Source organism: Mycetomoellerius zeteki, unplaced genomic scaffold (genome assembly GCF_001594055.1).
Source record: "Mycetomoellerius zeteki isolate Tzet28-1 unplaced genomic scaffold, Tzet1.0 scaffold223, whole genome shotgun sequence".
NCBI lineage: Eukaryota > Metazoa > Arthropoda > Insecta > Hymenoptera > Formicidae > Mycetomoellerius > Mycetomoellerius zeteki.
This window is the reverse complement of record NW_017257198.1, coordinates 1,343,808-1,363,034: the sequence shown is the minus strand read 5'-3', so window position 1 is coordinate 1,363,034 and position 19,227 is coordinate 1,343,808. Positions and strand designations below refer to the sequence as shown.

Sequence of the window (19,227 nt, the reverse complement as noted above, 5' to 3'; positions counted from 1 at the left end):
CTTCTTTATATACTTCATCATTTGTTACATACACGTGCAAACAGAAGAAATATAATTATCTTATCAATTATAATGCGACCTAAATTATTCTCGTAAAGTTGATAACTTCTAACCGCCTTATTATTATTCTGAGAAACATTGTATATATTATCGATAAATGACCCTATTATTGTGAGTGTTATCTATATAATAAGTAGCATAAAAAAATATAACGAAAAAAACTACTGAATTTGTCTGTTGAGAAATACTATGATGTATTATTTAAGAATCTCTTTGACCTAAGCGATGACACTTTGCGGTGTTAAAACTGTGAAGAAGCTCATTTATCTTCGTTGTGCCACCGAATGATTTTTTCGTCTAAATAAGCATCTCGTTTTATTCGATTAAAAACAAAAATGTGGCACTTGCCTTACATATATAAAAACTTTCATATATACGTATAATTATTTCGCATTGTTTAATGTAAAATAATTATATATATATGTATATTTGACTGATAAAATTTTGCTGATAATTTAACCGATAAAATTTAAAAAAAAAAAAAGAAAACCTTTTGATACAACACGCGAAAGAAAAGGTCATTTTTCAGTGAAGTTGTCGCACGTGGAAGAAAATATAGACTACCGCCGTCAAAAGCGATAATCGGCTAATCGCGATAATTTGTCCATGCGTTTGTATGTCTAAAAAGTCGAGCGCCTAGTCGGAGTCAGAGCGATGATAGCAAACACAAATTGGTGGTGGCTGGACTAATATACCCGAATATGATGAATGGTCTTTTATATCCACGGACGTAGTAAGGTGTTATGCGTTACGTTAGTGTTGAATTATTGCGTGCGTGGGGCAGCCGCGCGTCGGCACAATAACGCAGCCCGCGGGAGGGCCTGATCCCGGGGTCCGACTGGGTCCCTGCCCACGTTCGTGGTCCGAGCTTTTACCCGCGAGACATCGAGATACGCGCCCTCTCTCTCCTATTTTTTTCTTCCCTCGCCGCGATTTTAATCGAACTGCGTTACGAGCGAATCGAAAGATCAATCGCCATTGATCTCCTGGACGATTTATGATCTCTCTCTCTCTCTCTCTCTTTCTCTCGACTCGTTATTACCATTCATGAAGTATAATAACCCGCGAAACAAACGACGCTATTCGATACTGTACGGTCACGCATGATTTCATCCCCGTTCGATCGACCTTTATTCTTGTCCTTCACACACATTTGTCTCGTTCTGTCACCTCTTAAAATTTCTATGTTAAAAATATTATGAATATTTTTCAAATCCAGAGTACAACTGAAGTCGATCAGTTCTCACGCATTACGTAAGAGCCTGTCAACGCCACACGTTATCACTTTCCGAACGATCGTTTAGCACCTTAGCAGTTCTTTACTGTACCAAATTACCGTTCATAAAATATTGACGACGCTCGATGGAAGGACAACTGGAAAGAGACAGATATGTTGATCCAATCTACTCTAATTATCGCTAGGGAGGAAGGCATAATAATAGCATCGTCTCAGACTCAAAGTTGCGCCAAACAAACTTCGTAGAGAAACGACAGAGGGAGAGAGAAAGATAAAAAGAGGGAAAAGAACAGAAGCACTGACGCATCACTAGCGGGCTTGATTGATGGACGAGTCGCCATGTTTATAATTAGAGCCCGACGTTTCCGGTTCACCGTCTAACGTTCGGGCCACGATTCGCCGCGGATCAATCTCCTTTCTGTAACCGTTTGAAAAGATTACGCGCCCACGTATAGAACAGCGCTAAGACACGAATAGTCGCGACTGTGCTAATTACGGTATCTCGGAATCATTCTAACTCTTGTCTGTCGTGCGTGTGAAAGACGCGAGCACGTTATCGCGCGGTAACGCGCGTGAGAAAATGTGCGATTTCATGGGCGTTGTTCCGCTTCGCTCGTCGATTCTAATTTCGGTGCTTTCGGTGCCGAGCAGATGCAACATGTTATCGAACCTTTTAACCACGTGGACGTTTACGACGCGGTCGGACGTACCGGCTATACGAAAATCCACGTGTGCAGGAAACGAGATGCGGGTCGCGGCAGTCACGCATGTGTGTATCTTTCTCAACGGTCGACAAATTCAAACAGCGGATCTAAACAAATTTGCAAAGTACGAGTATGTCTTCTATGAAAAAAGTCAGATGGCCTCTGCTCGATTTATGCCGCCTGTTCTTTCAAACTTCTCTTAATCGAATTCCGAATATTTCAGCGTATTTTTCTAAAGATACAAAACACGGTGGGAGTAGCGCGTGACAAAACGTATGATGGATTATGAGTGAGTTAAATATAATTTACAGGTATACGAATGTGTATAAGTAGAGCGCGTACCCTTATAAATCTAATACTGGCCAAGACTGAAAGACAGTAATTAATTGCTTATTTTAAGTATTAAAAGCACCGTTGTTCAATACTTTTAGTACTTCAAATAAGTAATTAATTACTGTCTTTTAGTAATAAATTGACCAGTGTAGACTCTCTGTAAGGGTACTTTCTTATTTTTTAACATGCAAATTTGCGGGGTATTTTCGCCTTTGTAAAATTGGCAAATGACGAATCTCGCCGAGAAGACAGATCGTGTCGAAAAAAATTTTACGAGTGAAAGAGTCGTCTTTGAGAATATGTTGAGAAAACGTCCACAATATTTGTAATACAAACTCCATTATGTTACTTGACAATTTTTTTCGCAGGCATCATGCCAAGTATCATACATTATTTTCACGTTAGATCGTTTTATCGAATACATCGGGGTAATTATTATTCTGTTGATAGACTCACCTCTACTCTGCATGAAAGTAAAGAGGTCGTCAAGGAATACCTTCCGTTCAGGGGTATCATCCAGCTCATACAACTGAAACAAAAAGAAATAAAGACAAATGAGTCTCGTCATAATATACAAGACAAATAATACATTTCGATGTACGGAGCGTCTTGCCACTAACGTATTAACTCATAAAGGGACGTGCGCCCCTTTTTCGATATTTACAGAAATTACATACGTGTAATGATGGGACATCTTATGCACGATAATGAGTACATCTCCATTACACGCAATATAGCATTACGAAATTATACTAAATTGAGGAGCGTAGAAGATAAGATCTTTTTATGAGTTGTACGGTTAATACAATTCAATGTAATCAAGCAACAATCAACATTTTTATGTCGCGAGCGTCTTTATAATCGCACAAATACTTTCCCCCTCGCAATGCTTTCCCGTGCCGATCGGGAGAATAAAACGTTACCTTACGGCGTGGTAATAAAAACAGGAGTGAAACAAGTGTGCTCATAGCGACAGGCAGATTAGTTAGCTCCGATTATTAATGATTCCGTTTAACCTGCCTCATAACCCGAAACCCTCGCCGACTATATGAAAGCCAAACCCCCTTCGGGCTGGCGGCCCGTATTATCATATTTGTTATGTACGATGTGCTATATCTAATCTGAGACCTCCTAATTGCTTTTATAATATCAGCCCCGTACACCCTCGCTTTCTCTTCTCCTAGTGTCTCTCCTTATCCTCTTTTTCTCTGGCACTTTCTACATCCCTTAAACGTTCATTCGACAAGCAACTACGAGCTTGTTCCTTTTCCTCTTCCAATACTTTCCGCTCTTCGCAATTCAACTCAACTTGACTCGACTCGCACATTTGCCGCTACGATAAATTCTATTCAACTAATCGCGCGGTGTTTCGCAACACTATCTCTCCCCAAGGGCGAATAATAATTAATACGATGCCTTACGCTCACGCCGTCTATCCCATCTAGTTTTCCGCCTAGACTGCCCGCGGATTATGAAAGCAACAATAAAACAAAAGTGTAAAATCACGGCGTGTATATTACGCGCTCGAATTTCAGTTGATACACTCAATATACATTCATTTAATTATACAAAGATTTTTTACAATCTTCTTTTAGTATCAATATTCTTTTAGATTTAAAACGTGCGTTTATTTTAATAGGAAAACTAATTAACTATCAATATTCGGAAGTGTATTGATAGTTAATTAGTCTTCTTTATCAAGACTAAAGATAACCAATCCAATTCATGACTCTCGCATTTTATTAGCAACGACGTAATTAATGAGAGTACTACAATGCTCGTTCGATGCGATATAGAAATGTAAAGTAATACGTCAAAGAGTAACGCCCATGTGAAGACGTAAATGTCGACGCCTGTCATGGGAAAAAAATGTTGCGCGCACGAGATGTATGGCGACAAAACGAAATATGTGCGGTATGCACGCACGACGCGCGTACAGCTGTGTAGAACGGGCGGTTTCTCAGCGTGCAGTGGCAGGTGCCTGGCAATCGCCACCACGTGCAAGTAGATCGTTAATCGAAGTTAATCAATGAAAGAGAAAAAGAGAGAAATTTATTCATATTCCTCGCTCAATTTTCGCGGCAACCCCTTCGCTCTCACCCTCTTAATCTCGTTCGCTACCCTTGATGAGACGAAGCAACGAGCGTATCGTAGGAATGAAGGAACGAAGAAACGAACGGATGGACGAACAGCATTTCTCAAGGGCCATTTTGTACCACTTTCTCGTGTTTTTTCTTTGGCTACACGAGCGATGAGCTCGTTAGGGGCAGCCGGAGGGAGAGGACGAAGTAAAAGGCAAGAGAGGAGGGGACGAAGTATAGAGGCTGAGGGTTCAAGCGAGGTATATTGATTGATCTACAGTTAAGCGGACTGACGGCAGCCACGTGAGGATCAGGGGAGAAGAGCAGCTCTCTCTTTCGCTCGTTCGTATCCTACATGCCGCCCATGTGTACCTCACTACCGTGGTAAAATAAAGACGGGGCAACGGAATTTGCTCTCGATGATGCATGCGCCGCAGCCCCGCCCTCTCCTTCTCTCATCCACTGACGGCGAGTGAATAATAATTCCTGATACGACCGCCGGTTGATCGGACGACTTTCGTCCCAGGCAACCACGAGGAGAGCCAACTTTGCCGATGATCGATGTACGCGTGCTTAGTAACGTTAACGGACTCGAAGGTGCTGTGATTATAGCGACCGAGGTGTATACACACAGTGCGTTCGGCAAGAATATCCGGTAATGATCGCATTCGATGAACAGAGTGATTCCTTGAAAATTTTAATCATCCAATTTCAATCATCTTCTCTTAACGGAGTGTCAAGTCTGTAAATTCGTTCGTTGTAGAAGTTAGCTAGAAAGATGTTTGCGATTTTATTTTACTGATTGCGAGTCACAAAATAAATGATGATCTCTGGTTAATTGGCAAATTCGAGTTCATTGAAAAAAATATTTCGTTAAATATATATTAATATGGTTGAAGGAAAGTGGGACACCTACCGCAAATGTATTACGAATTGCGTTCTTTGAACGTAAAGATCGTCGAACTGATTTCTAACTCTTTTTCGTTCGGCCTCTTGACCATCGCGCGATGAATTTTACGACCTCAAGACGCGAAACGTGATAGAGGAGACGAACATGGAGAGCAAGAAGAGGTCTCTCATAAGTGGTACACGTCGCTAGCTTTACGAGCAACAATTATCGATGCGAGACTCTTTTCACTGCGTAGCGTCGATAACTTTGTGTCCGTATAATATTGCAAGTGAAACAGAAATAAATACACGAAATAAGTACCTATTCACAATATCGTACAAAAAACATTTTCTTTACTAAAAACAAAAGTCATTCATATATTATATACCTACATACAATATCACGATATTTTTAAAAGTCTTACGCTCCCCTGAAACGGATGATGATAATGTAAAATTTCCATATGACTTGTCAAGCCTCGCTAGAAGGAGGAGGGAACATCGGCGAGTAGCCAGTATCTACACTCGCCGACTTATTATCTTAATTATATAATTAGCCATAGGTCCGTGTACTTCGAAAAGCTTCTCGCGGGCGATATGTCGTTACGTTGCATCCGCCCCCGCGAATGTAAGGGGTCAACTTCCGGCCATAAACCCTTCTTAAGGGTGCGTCTCGAACGAAACGGAAGCGGGCGCAGTCTTACGTAATGCGCTCCGACTTTTCCTTTCGAGATTCAAGATCGAGATATCGGATAAGAACATAGGGCCTTTACGCGGGGACACAACGCTCTTGTCACGCTAATGATAATACTATACTGAACCAAAACTGTATGTAAGTACAATAAAATATTCATTGAATTACGAAAAAATAATGAAAATTGATCCAATGAATTCTCATAATGATTTAAATGATAAAATTATTCCTAGAATTCATTGCAAGAATGAATATATAGTTGTATAAATGAATCCAGTTATTGTATCAATGAATTAATTACATTAAGTCGGACATTAAGTCAGACATTGATTAACGATCATTCATTGGACCAAAAATGAACAAAATTTTTTTCAGTGTAAGTATTGATTTCTGTAAGTATTGATTGCATTAAGATTAAATGGATTTTTATTCACAAATATCAATTTAAAATTCAATATTAGTGACAAATATCGTTTCCTTTACGATGTAATATTAAGAGATTGATACTTCGCGAGATATATTTGAAAACGTTGAAAATCTACGTCCTTTAAAGGTTCCTTTTAATCCTACACTGCTATCGCTAAGTGATAAGTACTGCTATTGATACATAAATTTTATGTATAAGTGAGCGAAGTCATTGAATATGTCTATGAGTAGTCAGTAGGAAAGAGTTAGAACAAGTAAAGATAAGTGGAGATAATTTTTAAAAATTCTATCACACACACAGTTACATATCAGTTTAGATCCTTTGGAGTCAGTATTATAACAGAGAACATGATAAGTGATTTCAATTTTTAAATAGTTTTGTGATATTATATATTTTATTTAATATATTCTAGGATTAAATGAATTATAAAATAATTTCCGAACATAAGCGCGCGCGCCACATCGCCCGACTGCGAATTCCGCGGTAGATTCGCATGAATTACGACAAACGTATGAAACAAGATAAAAATTTTATCGCTCGTTTCCTCCGACGGTTATATTTGCTCGTTCAAAGGATTTGAGAGATCGTTAAAGCGCGAATGTGGTGTGATGCAATTACGCGACGACAAAAATTTTATTTTATTATAGAAATCTTTTGATAAAGCGTTTTGGGCGCGTATGTTATACATACGTAATCAAAGAAGATTAATATTAATACATAAGCAAAATGTTTTTAAGTATCGTTAATAAAATTATCGCTTTAAAAGAAAAAGAGTCCGCAAAACACACATATCTTTTTATCTAAGAAAACCTACTCGTTATCTTTCGTTTTAGAATTTAGTCTAAGGCTTGAAATTTCAAAGCATTCCTCTCGTTTCACATAAGTCTCTCATAGTCTCCTTTGACTGAATAAGATTTCTCTATTACAATAAGTATTCTCACAAATGCATTCAATCAATATTTTTTTCGCAAATAGAGTGACACTCGTAAGTTAGCAATGAATAGACAACTTCAACAGACAGTGAAAACGTTCTTGAAAACGTTCTTGAAAAGAATGAAAATCGGGGCAAGTTTGATTCGTCGATGATAAGTGTAGAAAGATATCCGGTGGACGATGGAAATGGCGAACTTTAAGTGGGGATATCAAGATCAGCGGCGGGTTATACGAGCGGCCATAATAGTTGCTACCATTACCCGCTTCCAGGACATTAAAGATAGCAAAAGGCAATTATAATCATTATGACGTCGAGCGGCGCGTACAATGCCGCTGGTGCGTTACGCTCCTATAAAATCTCCGTAACGTCTAGAACAACGTGGCCCGAGAAGCCCGGCCTTCTCTCTCTCTCTCTCTCTCTCTCTCTCTCTCTCTCTCTCTCTCTCTCCCCCTCGCTACGCCCAGTAAACTCCACCCGCAAGCCGGTTATCGCACCGCATCTTGAATCGTCTCACGCTCCAAGACGCGACGCGACATGACGACGGACTGTCTTTGGAAAAGAATTCTTTAAAGATTCTGAATAAATACGTCGATAGAAGCGTTAAGAAGTTCGCGAAGAGACAATATGAACGAGCTATAGAAAACTGATAAAGAAGGTCAGTCAAACAATATAGGATCGTATCTTTAGCAAATTGAACGAATTTCAATCAGTGCCGGAACACTTAAATAAATCTGTTTTTCTATTGTTAAGAAACATGAGATATTTTTATAATATTAACATCGTATTAGTGGAAGATGTCTTTTATCTATTTTTGTTCGTATTTTGATTCGCTTTGTATTCAGCCATTTATACATTAATAGAACAATTGAGAGGGAGAGATGCTGGATTGCAGCTTCTGGAAAGTTCTAAAGTTCCGAGAAAATAAAACAGGTTCAATAAAATCGCAAAGATTGATTTTAGTAAACAGTAGTTGTGTGTGTATCAGTAAATGACACTAAATAAAAATAAGATAAGAACAATAAATGAGTAATACCACACATATAATCGCTAGCTTTGCAGGAAACGAGAAAATACGAAACGAAAACCGATTGACACTATCCGGAGTCGCTTTCTCGAAATAACGTGGATGGGAATCCACTTCGCGAATTCCCATTATAGGGACGAAATCAATCGGCTTTATCCCACCGATATCGTCTCGCGGGAAGAGAAAGACCCATCCGTTGTCCTTGGACAGCTCTAATCCGAATGAGGTTTCGTTCGTATCCACTCGCGTTTCTTTGAACGGATCTAGCTTCGAACGAGCTTCCGAGAGAAATCATTGACGTTTTTCCAACGATTCATCCTTACCATCTCGGAGTTTTCTCCCTGCTTGTCTCTTGCTTATTTCATTAGAATTAGAAACATCAGAATTAGATTTCCAAGAAATACCGTACTCGTATGTGCATGAAGTAATGATAAATTATTACCATCTGGGCCGCGAACGGGTCATCGACCAGATCTTACGGTATAATATTTCCATCATAAAATGAAATCGATCTAGTAAAGGCTGGCGAATGAATTTCCGCGGCCTCCTACGCGAGCGCTGAACTAAAATGAAATTGTGAAAATAATTTCAAAGAATAATCAAGACTCGGTGCGACGAAAGAAGTAAGAGTTTACATGAGAGAAGGAGGCGATGGACTCTCCATGATGTCGGCGTCAACAAAGAAATGTAAGAAACGAAATACTCCGTGGTCCCTTTGCGTTTTCTCTCTCTCTCTCTCTCTCTCTCTCTCTCTCTCTCTCTCTCTCTTTCTCTACCAAGAACGAGACTCGATAGAGTCGGATTTTATGCTCGTAGCTGGAAATATTAAATCGCACCTAAGCACGTTTTATGTCGGCCGCCTAATAATCTCCGACAACTGACTTTGACTTCTCCCTTCCACCTCCCACTCCTTTTCTCCCTTCCTTTCTTGCCTACAGTCTTCGCTATCGTTGTTTCGTTTTCGCCTCTGCCTACATCTCTGCTCTCAACGGGGACGGTTCGAAAGCCCTCTGTGGGCGGCCAATGCATCCATCCATGGCCCATAAACCCTTTAAATGTTTCGAAAGGGCCTCTGGTTTACTCTGTAAACCCTTCTACAGTTGATTCCTTTTTTCGCGGTTGCCAATTCAGAAAACACATAAAATCGAATAATCTATGTCGCAGTCACGATTGTCGTGAACGTGGGAATCAATCGCGAAATGGTTGATTGAAACGCATTTAACTATTCGACACAGACGTTGTTTATCAAAAAACGCGGTAATGTTTTACGTTAATAAGAATATTATTATAGAAACCTATAGCAATCCCGCCTAAAAGATGTTACGGCATATTTTTTACTAAAGAGACGGACTTTTTTGGACGTAATTTAATTAGAACGAATTAAAAAATACAAATAAAAGTTTATTAACTTATTGTTATTTTTTTTATTAAACAATTATACCAAACAGTAATATCAGTTTTTCTGAGTGTGATATCGAGATGACGATGAAATTTTAAACAAAACGTTTCTAACATAAATATCGAACATAAATATTCGAACATAAATATCGTCGCCTGTCTTCGATTCTTTGAGACGACCAGCGAGACGGGAACCGGAAGTGCAGCATGCCTCGAGCCCGTTGCACCCCTTCGTTACTCGTGGTTAATTCGCTCGTAAACGTCGACGGGAGAGAAGCCGATTGGCAAAACGTCGGGTGTACAATTTCACGGGCTGACTGTGGCGACCACGATGATCGGCCTCTGCACAAAGTTACATTTACACGACGACAAATTGTCCGATCTAGAACGTATGATGAAAATACGCCGCAGTCGAAAGCTATACTCTATACTATCGACTAGAACGTCGATCTGCCAACTGTATCTTTTTAAGGAGCTGCTTCTAAGGCAGATTTTTTGCCGCATCCCGCGATAAAAATCCACGCGGTAAGTTAGCGCGTGCTAATTCAATTTAGATAATAAACTCCGACCTGTGGCTAATATAAATTCGCGTTAACCAACGCGTTAGTCATCTTATCGCTCTACTCTTCTTTTATTATCGCGTCCGGACGATTCGCCGAATGACGTATCGCCGCCAGCTAATATCTCCCAGTGTCGTTGCTCCTAATGCTCGTTTTTTCTCACACCTGCGCATCGACGTAACAGGATCGTAACGAGACGCTTCCGTCGAAGATTTACGTCCGACCCGTATTCTGCAATTTAATTCGGTAGCCGGTTCAATTTGATTGCGAGATATCGCGATAAAGGCGCACGATGGCATCCTTTCGGAGCCATCCCGTTCGAAGCCACACCTTGATATTGGCTATCTGTCGTCGCGATGAATCCTTCTGTCTACTACATGTTCGGAGGTGTGGCAGTCATAAAAAAATCCTACAGATATAATAGCAATAATTTGATTCAGTGCAGTAGCGTAGTTAGATGTTTCTTCAGAGTGGCGGAATCGTTAATGAAAGATAAACTGTCTGATTAAAGAAACGAAAACAGGTTCAATTAAATAAAAATATTGTGATCCAAAATTGTACGTCGAAATTTCTATCCGGCCGGACTAAGTTGCAAATTACACGTTTATGGAACGTCGAGGGTGGCAATATCGCACGGCTTATGACTACGTCACTGAAGGACAGGGTTAATACGAGTCAAGAAATTCCACGGGTCGTTTTCGCTTGTCTCGACACGAACGAGAGATGAAATTACGCGGTGCGAAAGGATGCGTTGGGATCGATTAACTTGGCGACGTTTGACGTAAAATACGGCTCCTAAGTGGCATTCATTTGTTCGTGGTCCACTCTTTTAGCTCTTTCTTCTTTCTCGCGACTTGTACCGAGCGATATGCGCGAAAGAGAAATGCACAGGCGAGAAGGATCGTCTCCAAACGAGCAAAGAGAGAAAGAGACAGACAGAGAGAGAGAGAGGGGGGGGGGAGAGTTGGGGGAGTAGAGAACTAAGAAAGGGAGAAAGAAAGGGCGAGAAAAAGAGAAACGGGAGTCTCACCTCGGTACGGATCAAACGGAGCTACGTGAGCGCGCTTCGATTATAATAAATCAAGACGTAAATAATGAAGGGACGGATGGCTCCGAAAGCGGACAGCGGAATGGAGGGGCGCGAAGAACACGGCTGCGCGATCGAATCGTGCTCCGTTGCATCGTTGCTTGCGTCGCACGCAGCACGGCTGTACGCACTGGCGAAACCCGCGCCCACCGCGCCGCACCACGTACGGCCATGAGAGGATCGTAACGGGTATTAATGCCTTTCGCCCGAGGGATCGAGATCTTTTACCCATGCTCGGCTCACCACCGAGTTTGATTTCATATTGTACGCGAATAGGCCGTTTAATGAGATTAATGCCGCGCGCGAAGTCAATTAACTTTCACGAATGATATCCGACCTGCGCCACGACACCACGTCGCCGTGATTGATATCCGCGATTGCAGATGATGCCGAAGGGATCCTCGTTCATACGCACGCACATGCACACACATAAACAGAACTGCTTCGACATTTCGCGTGCGTCCAGGAATGAGAATATACTCCCACGCAGGAACAGCGAAGGCATTGTCTACCGTGTCCGCGGAGTTATTCGAGTTCAGCCATGAGAAGATTATGCGTGTGGCTCGAATCGCGTATCGGTTGATGGAGAAAAAGATGGAAGGGGAGGGGGGAGGACAAGAAAGCGCGAACGAAGGAGGAAGGGACGCTACAAGCTCTCTTATTAACGAGGAAGCGAAACAACTCGCACCGCAACGCTAATCGAACGGGCACACAAAACGCACCGTTTCTCGCGATGGTCGTATCAACGGCCATCTTTGTTTCTCACGAGAACGAGCCGTAAGACGCGGTATGTCCGATGAGAATTTATCGAGGTATATGTTTGCTAACGTAGGAAATTCGACCTCCTTCGTTAAAGGGAGAAAGAGAGAGAGAGAGAGAAAGAAAAAGGAACCGTCATGTAATCACTTTGCTGTTGAAAAGATGAAAAGTTTCAGCACTTCGCAACGATTGAAAAGTTATAAGGTCTAACATGTATCATTAACATTAGCAGAGATACTTGAAGGTGTTAAGGTACTTTTATAGATATGTTTAAAATACAAAAAGAGTAAAGTACCTCGTTCATTACGTGATTAGCGCGATAGTGATCGCTAGAGTTTGCAGAGAAATGTTCGCGCTGAGAGCCACTAAACGATGCATCGCGAAAGAAAGCGATGGAAGACAGGACAATCGTATTATGAAACGGGGGAATGATTGAGGCGTCGGCTGACGCTACGTACAATCCGTCTGAGGTACGTCCAGTGACGCTTACAGCGAATGGCCGAACGGCTCGGTCGTGTTACGGTCCTCGTCGAGCGATCACCAAAGTGAGTCGTTTACGAGTTCGACGAGACGGTCGACCGGTCATGATGAAGGTGCAGAGGCGGCGCGGCGGCACGACCGAGATCGGCGGTGGCGGTGGAGACGGCGGTGGAGACGGTGGCGGCGGCCGCGGTGATCGCGCGATAGGTAGGAACTTGGAACGCGCGACGGAGGTGGCCGAGATGGAGACGACGGCCAGCGTCGGCGAGAGGAGGCAGTTAGCGCGTGTTTACACGACAGCGCTATGTAGCCGGCGACCTCACAGGGCAGTCTCGAGCCGAGCGAGAAGAACGTTTCTATTTGTTCGGACACCTCGCTCGCTCTTCGTCTCTCTCTTTCTCTCTTTCTCCTCTTCCGTCTTTCCTTCTCTCACTTCTGCTCTGTTCTGGCAAAGACAACTTCTACCCCTCTCCCCCTACACACACACACACATGTACCGTGCTTTCTTTCTCTCTTCTCGCGTTCTCTTTACTTTCTTTCGTCTATACGTCTCTGACCGCAGCTGGTCGTCAGTGCAGTTTGATAGCAGATAAAACGTGGTGCAACTTCATTTAAGATTCGATCTTTCTTTCATCTGCTTAGATAATTGATTTTTTAATATTTTGTTATTTGGAAATTGTCTTCATTTGCTATAGCTTAGCGTTCCTTCTTCTGCTTGCATTGATGTCTCCAAGTACGACGGTCAAAAGTCGTTGATTCGTATGTCATTTTCATTGATGAGTTTTCATGTTGTACTCTCGCGATTAGTATTTGTTGATTGTAGTTTGTTTATAACAAATGTACAGCCAGGTACTTCGTAAAGTATGTACATATAGTTTTCAGCGTAAAAATAAATTGATTGAACGACATAAATCCTGAAAACGCCTGAATTTACGAGACACAACTCTAAAAGGCTCTATTTACAAATCATGGATGGAAACGTTTTTATTAATAAATTTAGTACGTCGTATCATGTCGTAGTCTTCTAATATCTTTTCTCGATCGTACTCGTAAAAACTATTGCATCGTGAGAACCGTATTTGTCATTTTTGTAAGTTGCTCGAGCGACGGAGGATCGTCTTGGAAAAAAAGATATAGTTGCCGGATCCTTAATAGATTATATCTGTAGGAATTAGGAGGCTGGCGATGGACTTTTATGCGACTTTATACCGATTTTATAGTGGAGATGCGCAGCGCTACCACGAGCACGATTACGATCCTACGACGTTGATTAAACGATTACGGGAACGAAGAGCATTTAGTGGATCGTTCGATTTTTATCGCGTCCTTTTACGAGACATCATGAGATGCAATATATTTTACATATTTTAACGCGTTCCTGCATGCGAGTATAGAACGGTTCTTCTAAAAGGGAATCGAAAATATATCGAAAAAGTAAGACGTAAATTGGAAAATTTTCTCATCATGATCATAAAAAGAAATATGTTATGTTATTACATTTGCTTTTATATCGAATAAGCAATTTTATGGAAGGACAATGTTAAGAATAATAAAGATTTATATAATTTTTATAATCAAATATATGTCTTCCGAAAAAAATAGCTCAAGAAAATATTAAATAATGAATTCATTATCATTTCACACTTGATACAATGCGCATAAATTTTCTAGTTTCTCAAAAAAAAGATTTAGTATTACTCTTAATTTGAATTCAGGAGTGACGGCTTCTTTCACTTTCTTTCACTCTTTGAGACATGCAGTTTCCCATTTTTACTACATGGAGAGAATTTTTTCTTAATTTATGCGATTTCTACACGGAGAGAATTTTTCTTAGAGTTTATTCTGAAAATATGATAGTCGTGGGACAACATTGTATTTCGAAAAATTTTAATGTAAATCTCTCTCATTCATTAATAAAACTATAATAAAGTATCAAATAAGTTTGATTAATTTTACTGAAGTGCATGGTAAAAATCTTTAAAATATTGTATTGTAATTGTATGTAAAATATGGTAATTGTACCACAATTACCATATTTTCAGAATAAATTTTAAAGGAAAATTCTTTCCGTGTGCCATTTTATTAGTCTATATTTTTAAAAGGTACGTGGTGCATAACTCATTTGTCATCCGCAAAAGGAGAGCTGTCTCTTTAGTTGCCGCTTCAAAAGGATTTGGAAACATATTGTTGTACAGTCTGAAAAGCTGTCCGAAAATCCATGACTGCACCTTTTTCTTCATCAGTTCCTCAGAGTAAAAAAAGAAATGCGTGTGGTAAAATAAAAGATAAAGTAACGTGCGTGTATGTATGTATATATTGAAAAAAGAGATGCACGAGAAAAATATACCATCGCGCGTCGCACAGTGGGCCAGAAGGCAGATAAAAACGGCCAAAAATCAACTTCGGAATTTAAAAACTGTAAATATATTTAAATGAAAATAATATTCAAGGTTCAGATGTGCAATCATTAAACATGCTAATTTGATGACTACAAAGCGGTTGGACAATACCATGATAGATATTTGGACATTTTAGATTTTTATTTATAGAGAGTATCAATTGTGTCAATATATGATGATATGTAATTAAGTATTGATAAGGACCTTAACCATAGGTCGAAACGTTTACGATTAATATACATGTAATTGTTTAATTTTTATTTCACACAATAAATATCTTGTGTTTTGCTCAAATAGGCTTATTAGGTTAATTATTGTAAATATATTGTTGTGTATCTTGCTAATAAATGAAAACGGACAAGAGTAGGCCGACTAAAGTTAAAGTATATTAAATCTTTAAGAGATTCATATTTTAGTTGAGATTTTCTTGATATGGTGTGGAAATTTGGAGAATTATCAAACGGCAGCGAGCGTAATGTCAGAAAATTTACAGTCACGCATTTTAATTGGGTGTATGTATTCACACACATATCTGAAAGTTTTTGTACTTAATTTTTTTTCATTTCCATTCGAATACTTATTCTAATCAACAAGCAGAAATAAAAATTTGCAAAGCTTAACATTATTGAAAGCTATAAATTTGAATATTTCATCTTTCGAGTGAGTAACATTTTCGTGTACATTTCTGATTTTAGAATACAATGGATCCCACAATAATTAACCAATTCTAATATAATTTTACTGACATATATGCTTTAAACTGTATAGAATATGAAAATCATTTTACAATTTTAAAATTCCAAAGTTGATTTTTGGCCGTTTTTACCTACCTTCTGGCCCACTGTGCGTCGGTACTGATCGAGTGCTAAAAATTAGCGTTGTTTATCAATTAATAGACATTGGAACATTCCGAAACGGGAAGTGGAGAATTCCAAATTTCCCAAAACGCTGATCCTGAGGAGATGGAGCTGTTTAAGATAATACAATGCGTATCGCTTTTTCTTCTCGTATGTGTCAGCGGGAGCATCACCACCGAGAGCAAGCGTACGTACAGGTGTGCGTGTCCGTGGTGATATTTTACCAGTCATAAAAAAACGATTAGTCAAGACGAACCGCGGTTCTCCCTTTCTCTCACCGAGGGAAGCCGAGGTATATGTCCTGATCTTTTTATATTATAACATCGTGCCTGCCGCTCATTTGTTAGAAATAAAACTCTCCCCCGCTCCTCGGTCGGTCGCGAGGCCCCCTACACCAGCCACCTGAGACCAAGCGTACCGCCGAGAACAAAACTTACACGCACGCAACACACGCGTCCACCACCTTCTCTCTAACTCCCGAGTTATGACGCGTTTAACATATAAATGAAAATCAGGCCTATAAAAGTTTAACGCCCGCGATTATCTGACCGGCCGAAGTTCTTTTCGCCTAACCCCCCGTTACCCCGCGGATGCTTCTTCCTCTTTTGCTCATTTACGGACTGCTCCCCTGGACGGTGGATTCTATTTCGGCTTCTTTCTCTCGCGAGTTTATATGATAAAAGAGCGCGCGCGAAGTAAGTTACTGTATCTCGGTAGTATTTATTGACAATGATAATAATATTAATAGTACAAATTATAATGTCAATTCTTGCAAGATGTCAAGACACAATATTATATAAAATAAATTAGAGTTTTAAAAATATAATACAAGATTAAGGCTAAGTGTATGATGGAGAAGAAATATAACAAATAAAATTTATGTAAAGTAATTTATGAAAGTATCGTGTGAAATTATTGTATTATAATAATTGCAGGACTGTATGAATCAAATCACTGTGCGAATTTCTCGAGAGAGTCGCGGAAATGTTAGACGCGAAAGAATATACCTTCGTTATAAATTGGAGTGATATATTTTGTACCGCAAATATTATGACTAAAGAAACTATAGGTAAAATTACTTAATCACCACATTGCGCTTGTGAATGCATATAAAAATCGTGCGAGATATGCCGCATAAATTTTTTCACAAGTGTCGCGAAAGTTATAGACATCACTCGATCACTATATAAATTGCACGATTGTTGAGTTGCGTATACGTTGATGACAAAAAGTTATACACAGAGAGAAAAGTACGTGGAATTTATGATTATAATTGCGTGGTTAAAAAATTATAGTTAGAAGGTCCATTTTTATGATTATTATTGCTACAATATTAGTAACAATAACTTTGTATGTATAGTTCTCACAAATATAGAAAAATTGTACTGTAAGTTATGATCTGAACTATTAATATAGTAAAATGTTAAGATACGAATGGTAAATAAAAATAACCATTTTAATAAGAATAACGATTGTAATAAATGCAATCGTCATTCTAGTGAATATAACTATTTTCTTAACATTCGCTAACTATTTACATGGTAAGAATAACTAAGAGATATGGTAAGGAAAAACTTAATACATGTTACAGTTGTAATGATTATATTTCAATGTTGAAGCAGTTATAATATGCATGGTTAAAACAATTACAAATTTATAATTGACCGAAAAAATAACTATAAATTATAGTTAAATTATTGTACTTGCAATCATTTTTTTCTCTCAGTATATGATAAATTATACGAATCATGTATAAGCCGTGTGTAAAACGATATAACAAAAGTACTATATTGTGCAAATGTCTGAAAAACAGCACAAAAGAATATATCCATGGCTCGTAGCCCTTCTTTTATTTATTGATTTATTCTGATTGAGCCATATTAACAAAAGAATATCTTGCTGATGAAAAAAACTGATTCTTAAAAGATCGTCGTATCGTTTCTGCCCATTGAAATTCTTATCCAGAAACACGGTCTCCCGCCTGGTGTACGTGCATCACGAAACAAATTGGATATATCTATTGTATAGATTTATTGTAGATCTATCATATTTCTTTTCAGTCTCCTGCTGTTTATCAATAATCTTTTTTACAGTAAGCGATCCAAAAGTCCCAACTGCAAATCCGATTTACCAAAAAAAAAAAAATTGCAACAAAGAAATAGAGGCAGGTAAATTTTATACAAAAGAGAATAAAAAGACAGATAAAAGGACAGAAAAAATGGATTGTCATCCCGAGATTAAATTCAATACAAAGGTTAAATTCAACTATATTTTTACCTGAAGTATTCAAATTTTAATACCTACAAGACAGTGATAGAAAGATACAAAATTTTATAAGTGTGAAGTATTGTATAAATAAATATTTCAAGTGTAACAATTTAAACATTCATAGTTCAAATCATTATTGAATGAATTAAATTATAAGATATTATGTATAAATATCACAATCACCAATGTATAAATATATCATTACAATAACCAATATAAAAAAGCTTAAAAAGCCTAAAAAGCCTAAAAAGTTTTATCAATAACCAATATAATGTAAGTTATATCATGCAAATTTCCTAAAAAGCAACATAAAAAGTATCTTCATGCTAATTTGTTAATGAAAAAAGTAAAGAGTTCAAGATGAACGATTAGGAATAAATTTTTATTCCTGATTATAATTGCTCTATTGTTATTTATAAAATCCGCCGCTACCGTATCTTATATATCTTGCTATTCAAACTGCAGAAACGATACAACGATTCTCACCAGATTTCAATCATTCCGACTTCACCGTTAAAGCATAAATATCTAAATAATTCTTATCCAAAAATAGAGAATAAGAGAAATCTGCATCGATTATTCTTTTCCTTAGATATTTCATATTCTTTTCACAAATATAGAAAAATATGAATCATAATCGTAGAATACGAAATTCTCAGTAAAGCGTGACAAGAAAATACAATAGAAGGAATATAAGAATATATCTATACAATATATAAGTTATAAACCCGGTAAGAAAAATAAAACTCAATGTATTCAGTCATACAATATCAAAAAATGATTTGTGGGTTCTAATATACCTAAGATTGTTAAAAATGTATTATAGAAGAAGACTATAGAAACAGGGAAAAAAGGGCTTTTCTTTAGAAAAGCTTAACTCACTGGGTGTATTTGGGGGTTTTTTTTAGAGATTTTGGGGGTTTTTTTGATAAAATTGATTATTTGATATTTTTTCACGTAATATTTAGTTTACGTTGTATTTATCATTATTTAATTACATATTCAAATAAAATTAATTATAAAAGAATTTTGTAAAA

At 38.5% G+C, this 19,227-nt stretch overlaps 1 protein-coding gene across 4 annotated transcripts in view; it reads right to left on the bottom strand.

Moving 5' to 3' along the window:
• retn (retained) overlaps window positions 1–19,227 on the bottom strand; it is a 113,434-nt gene that overhangs the window by 22,986 nt on the left and 71,221 nt on the right. For all 4 annotated transcript variants that reach the window (XM_018448561.1, XM_018448562.1, XM_018448563.1 and 1 more), the window contains one exon: window positions 2,791–2,863. In XM_018448561.1, coding sequence (XP_018304063.1) covers window positions 2,791–2,863 — 73 coding nt within the window. The remainder of the gene's footprint in view (window positions 1–2,790; window positions 2,864–19,227) is intronic.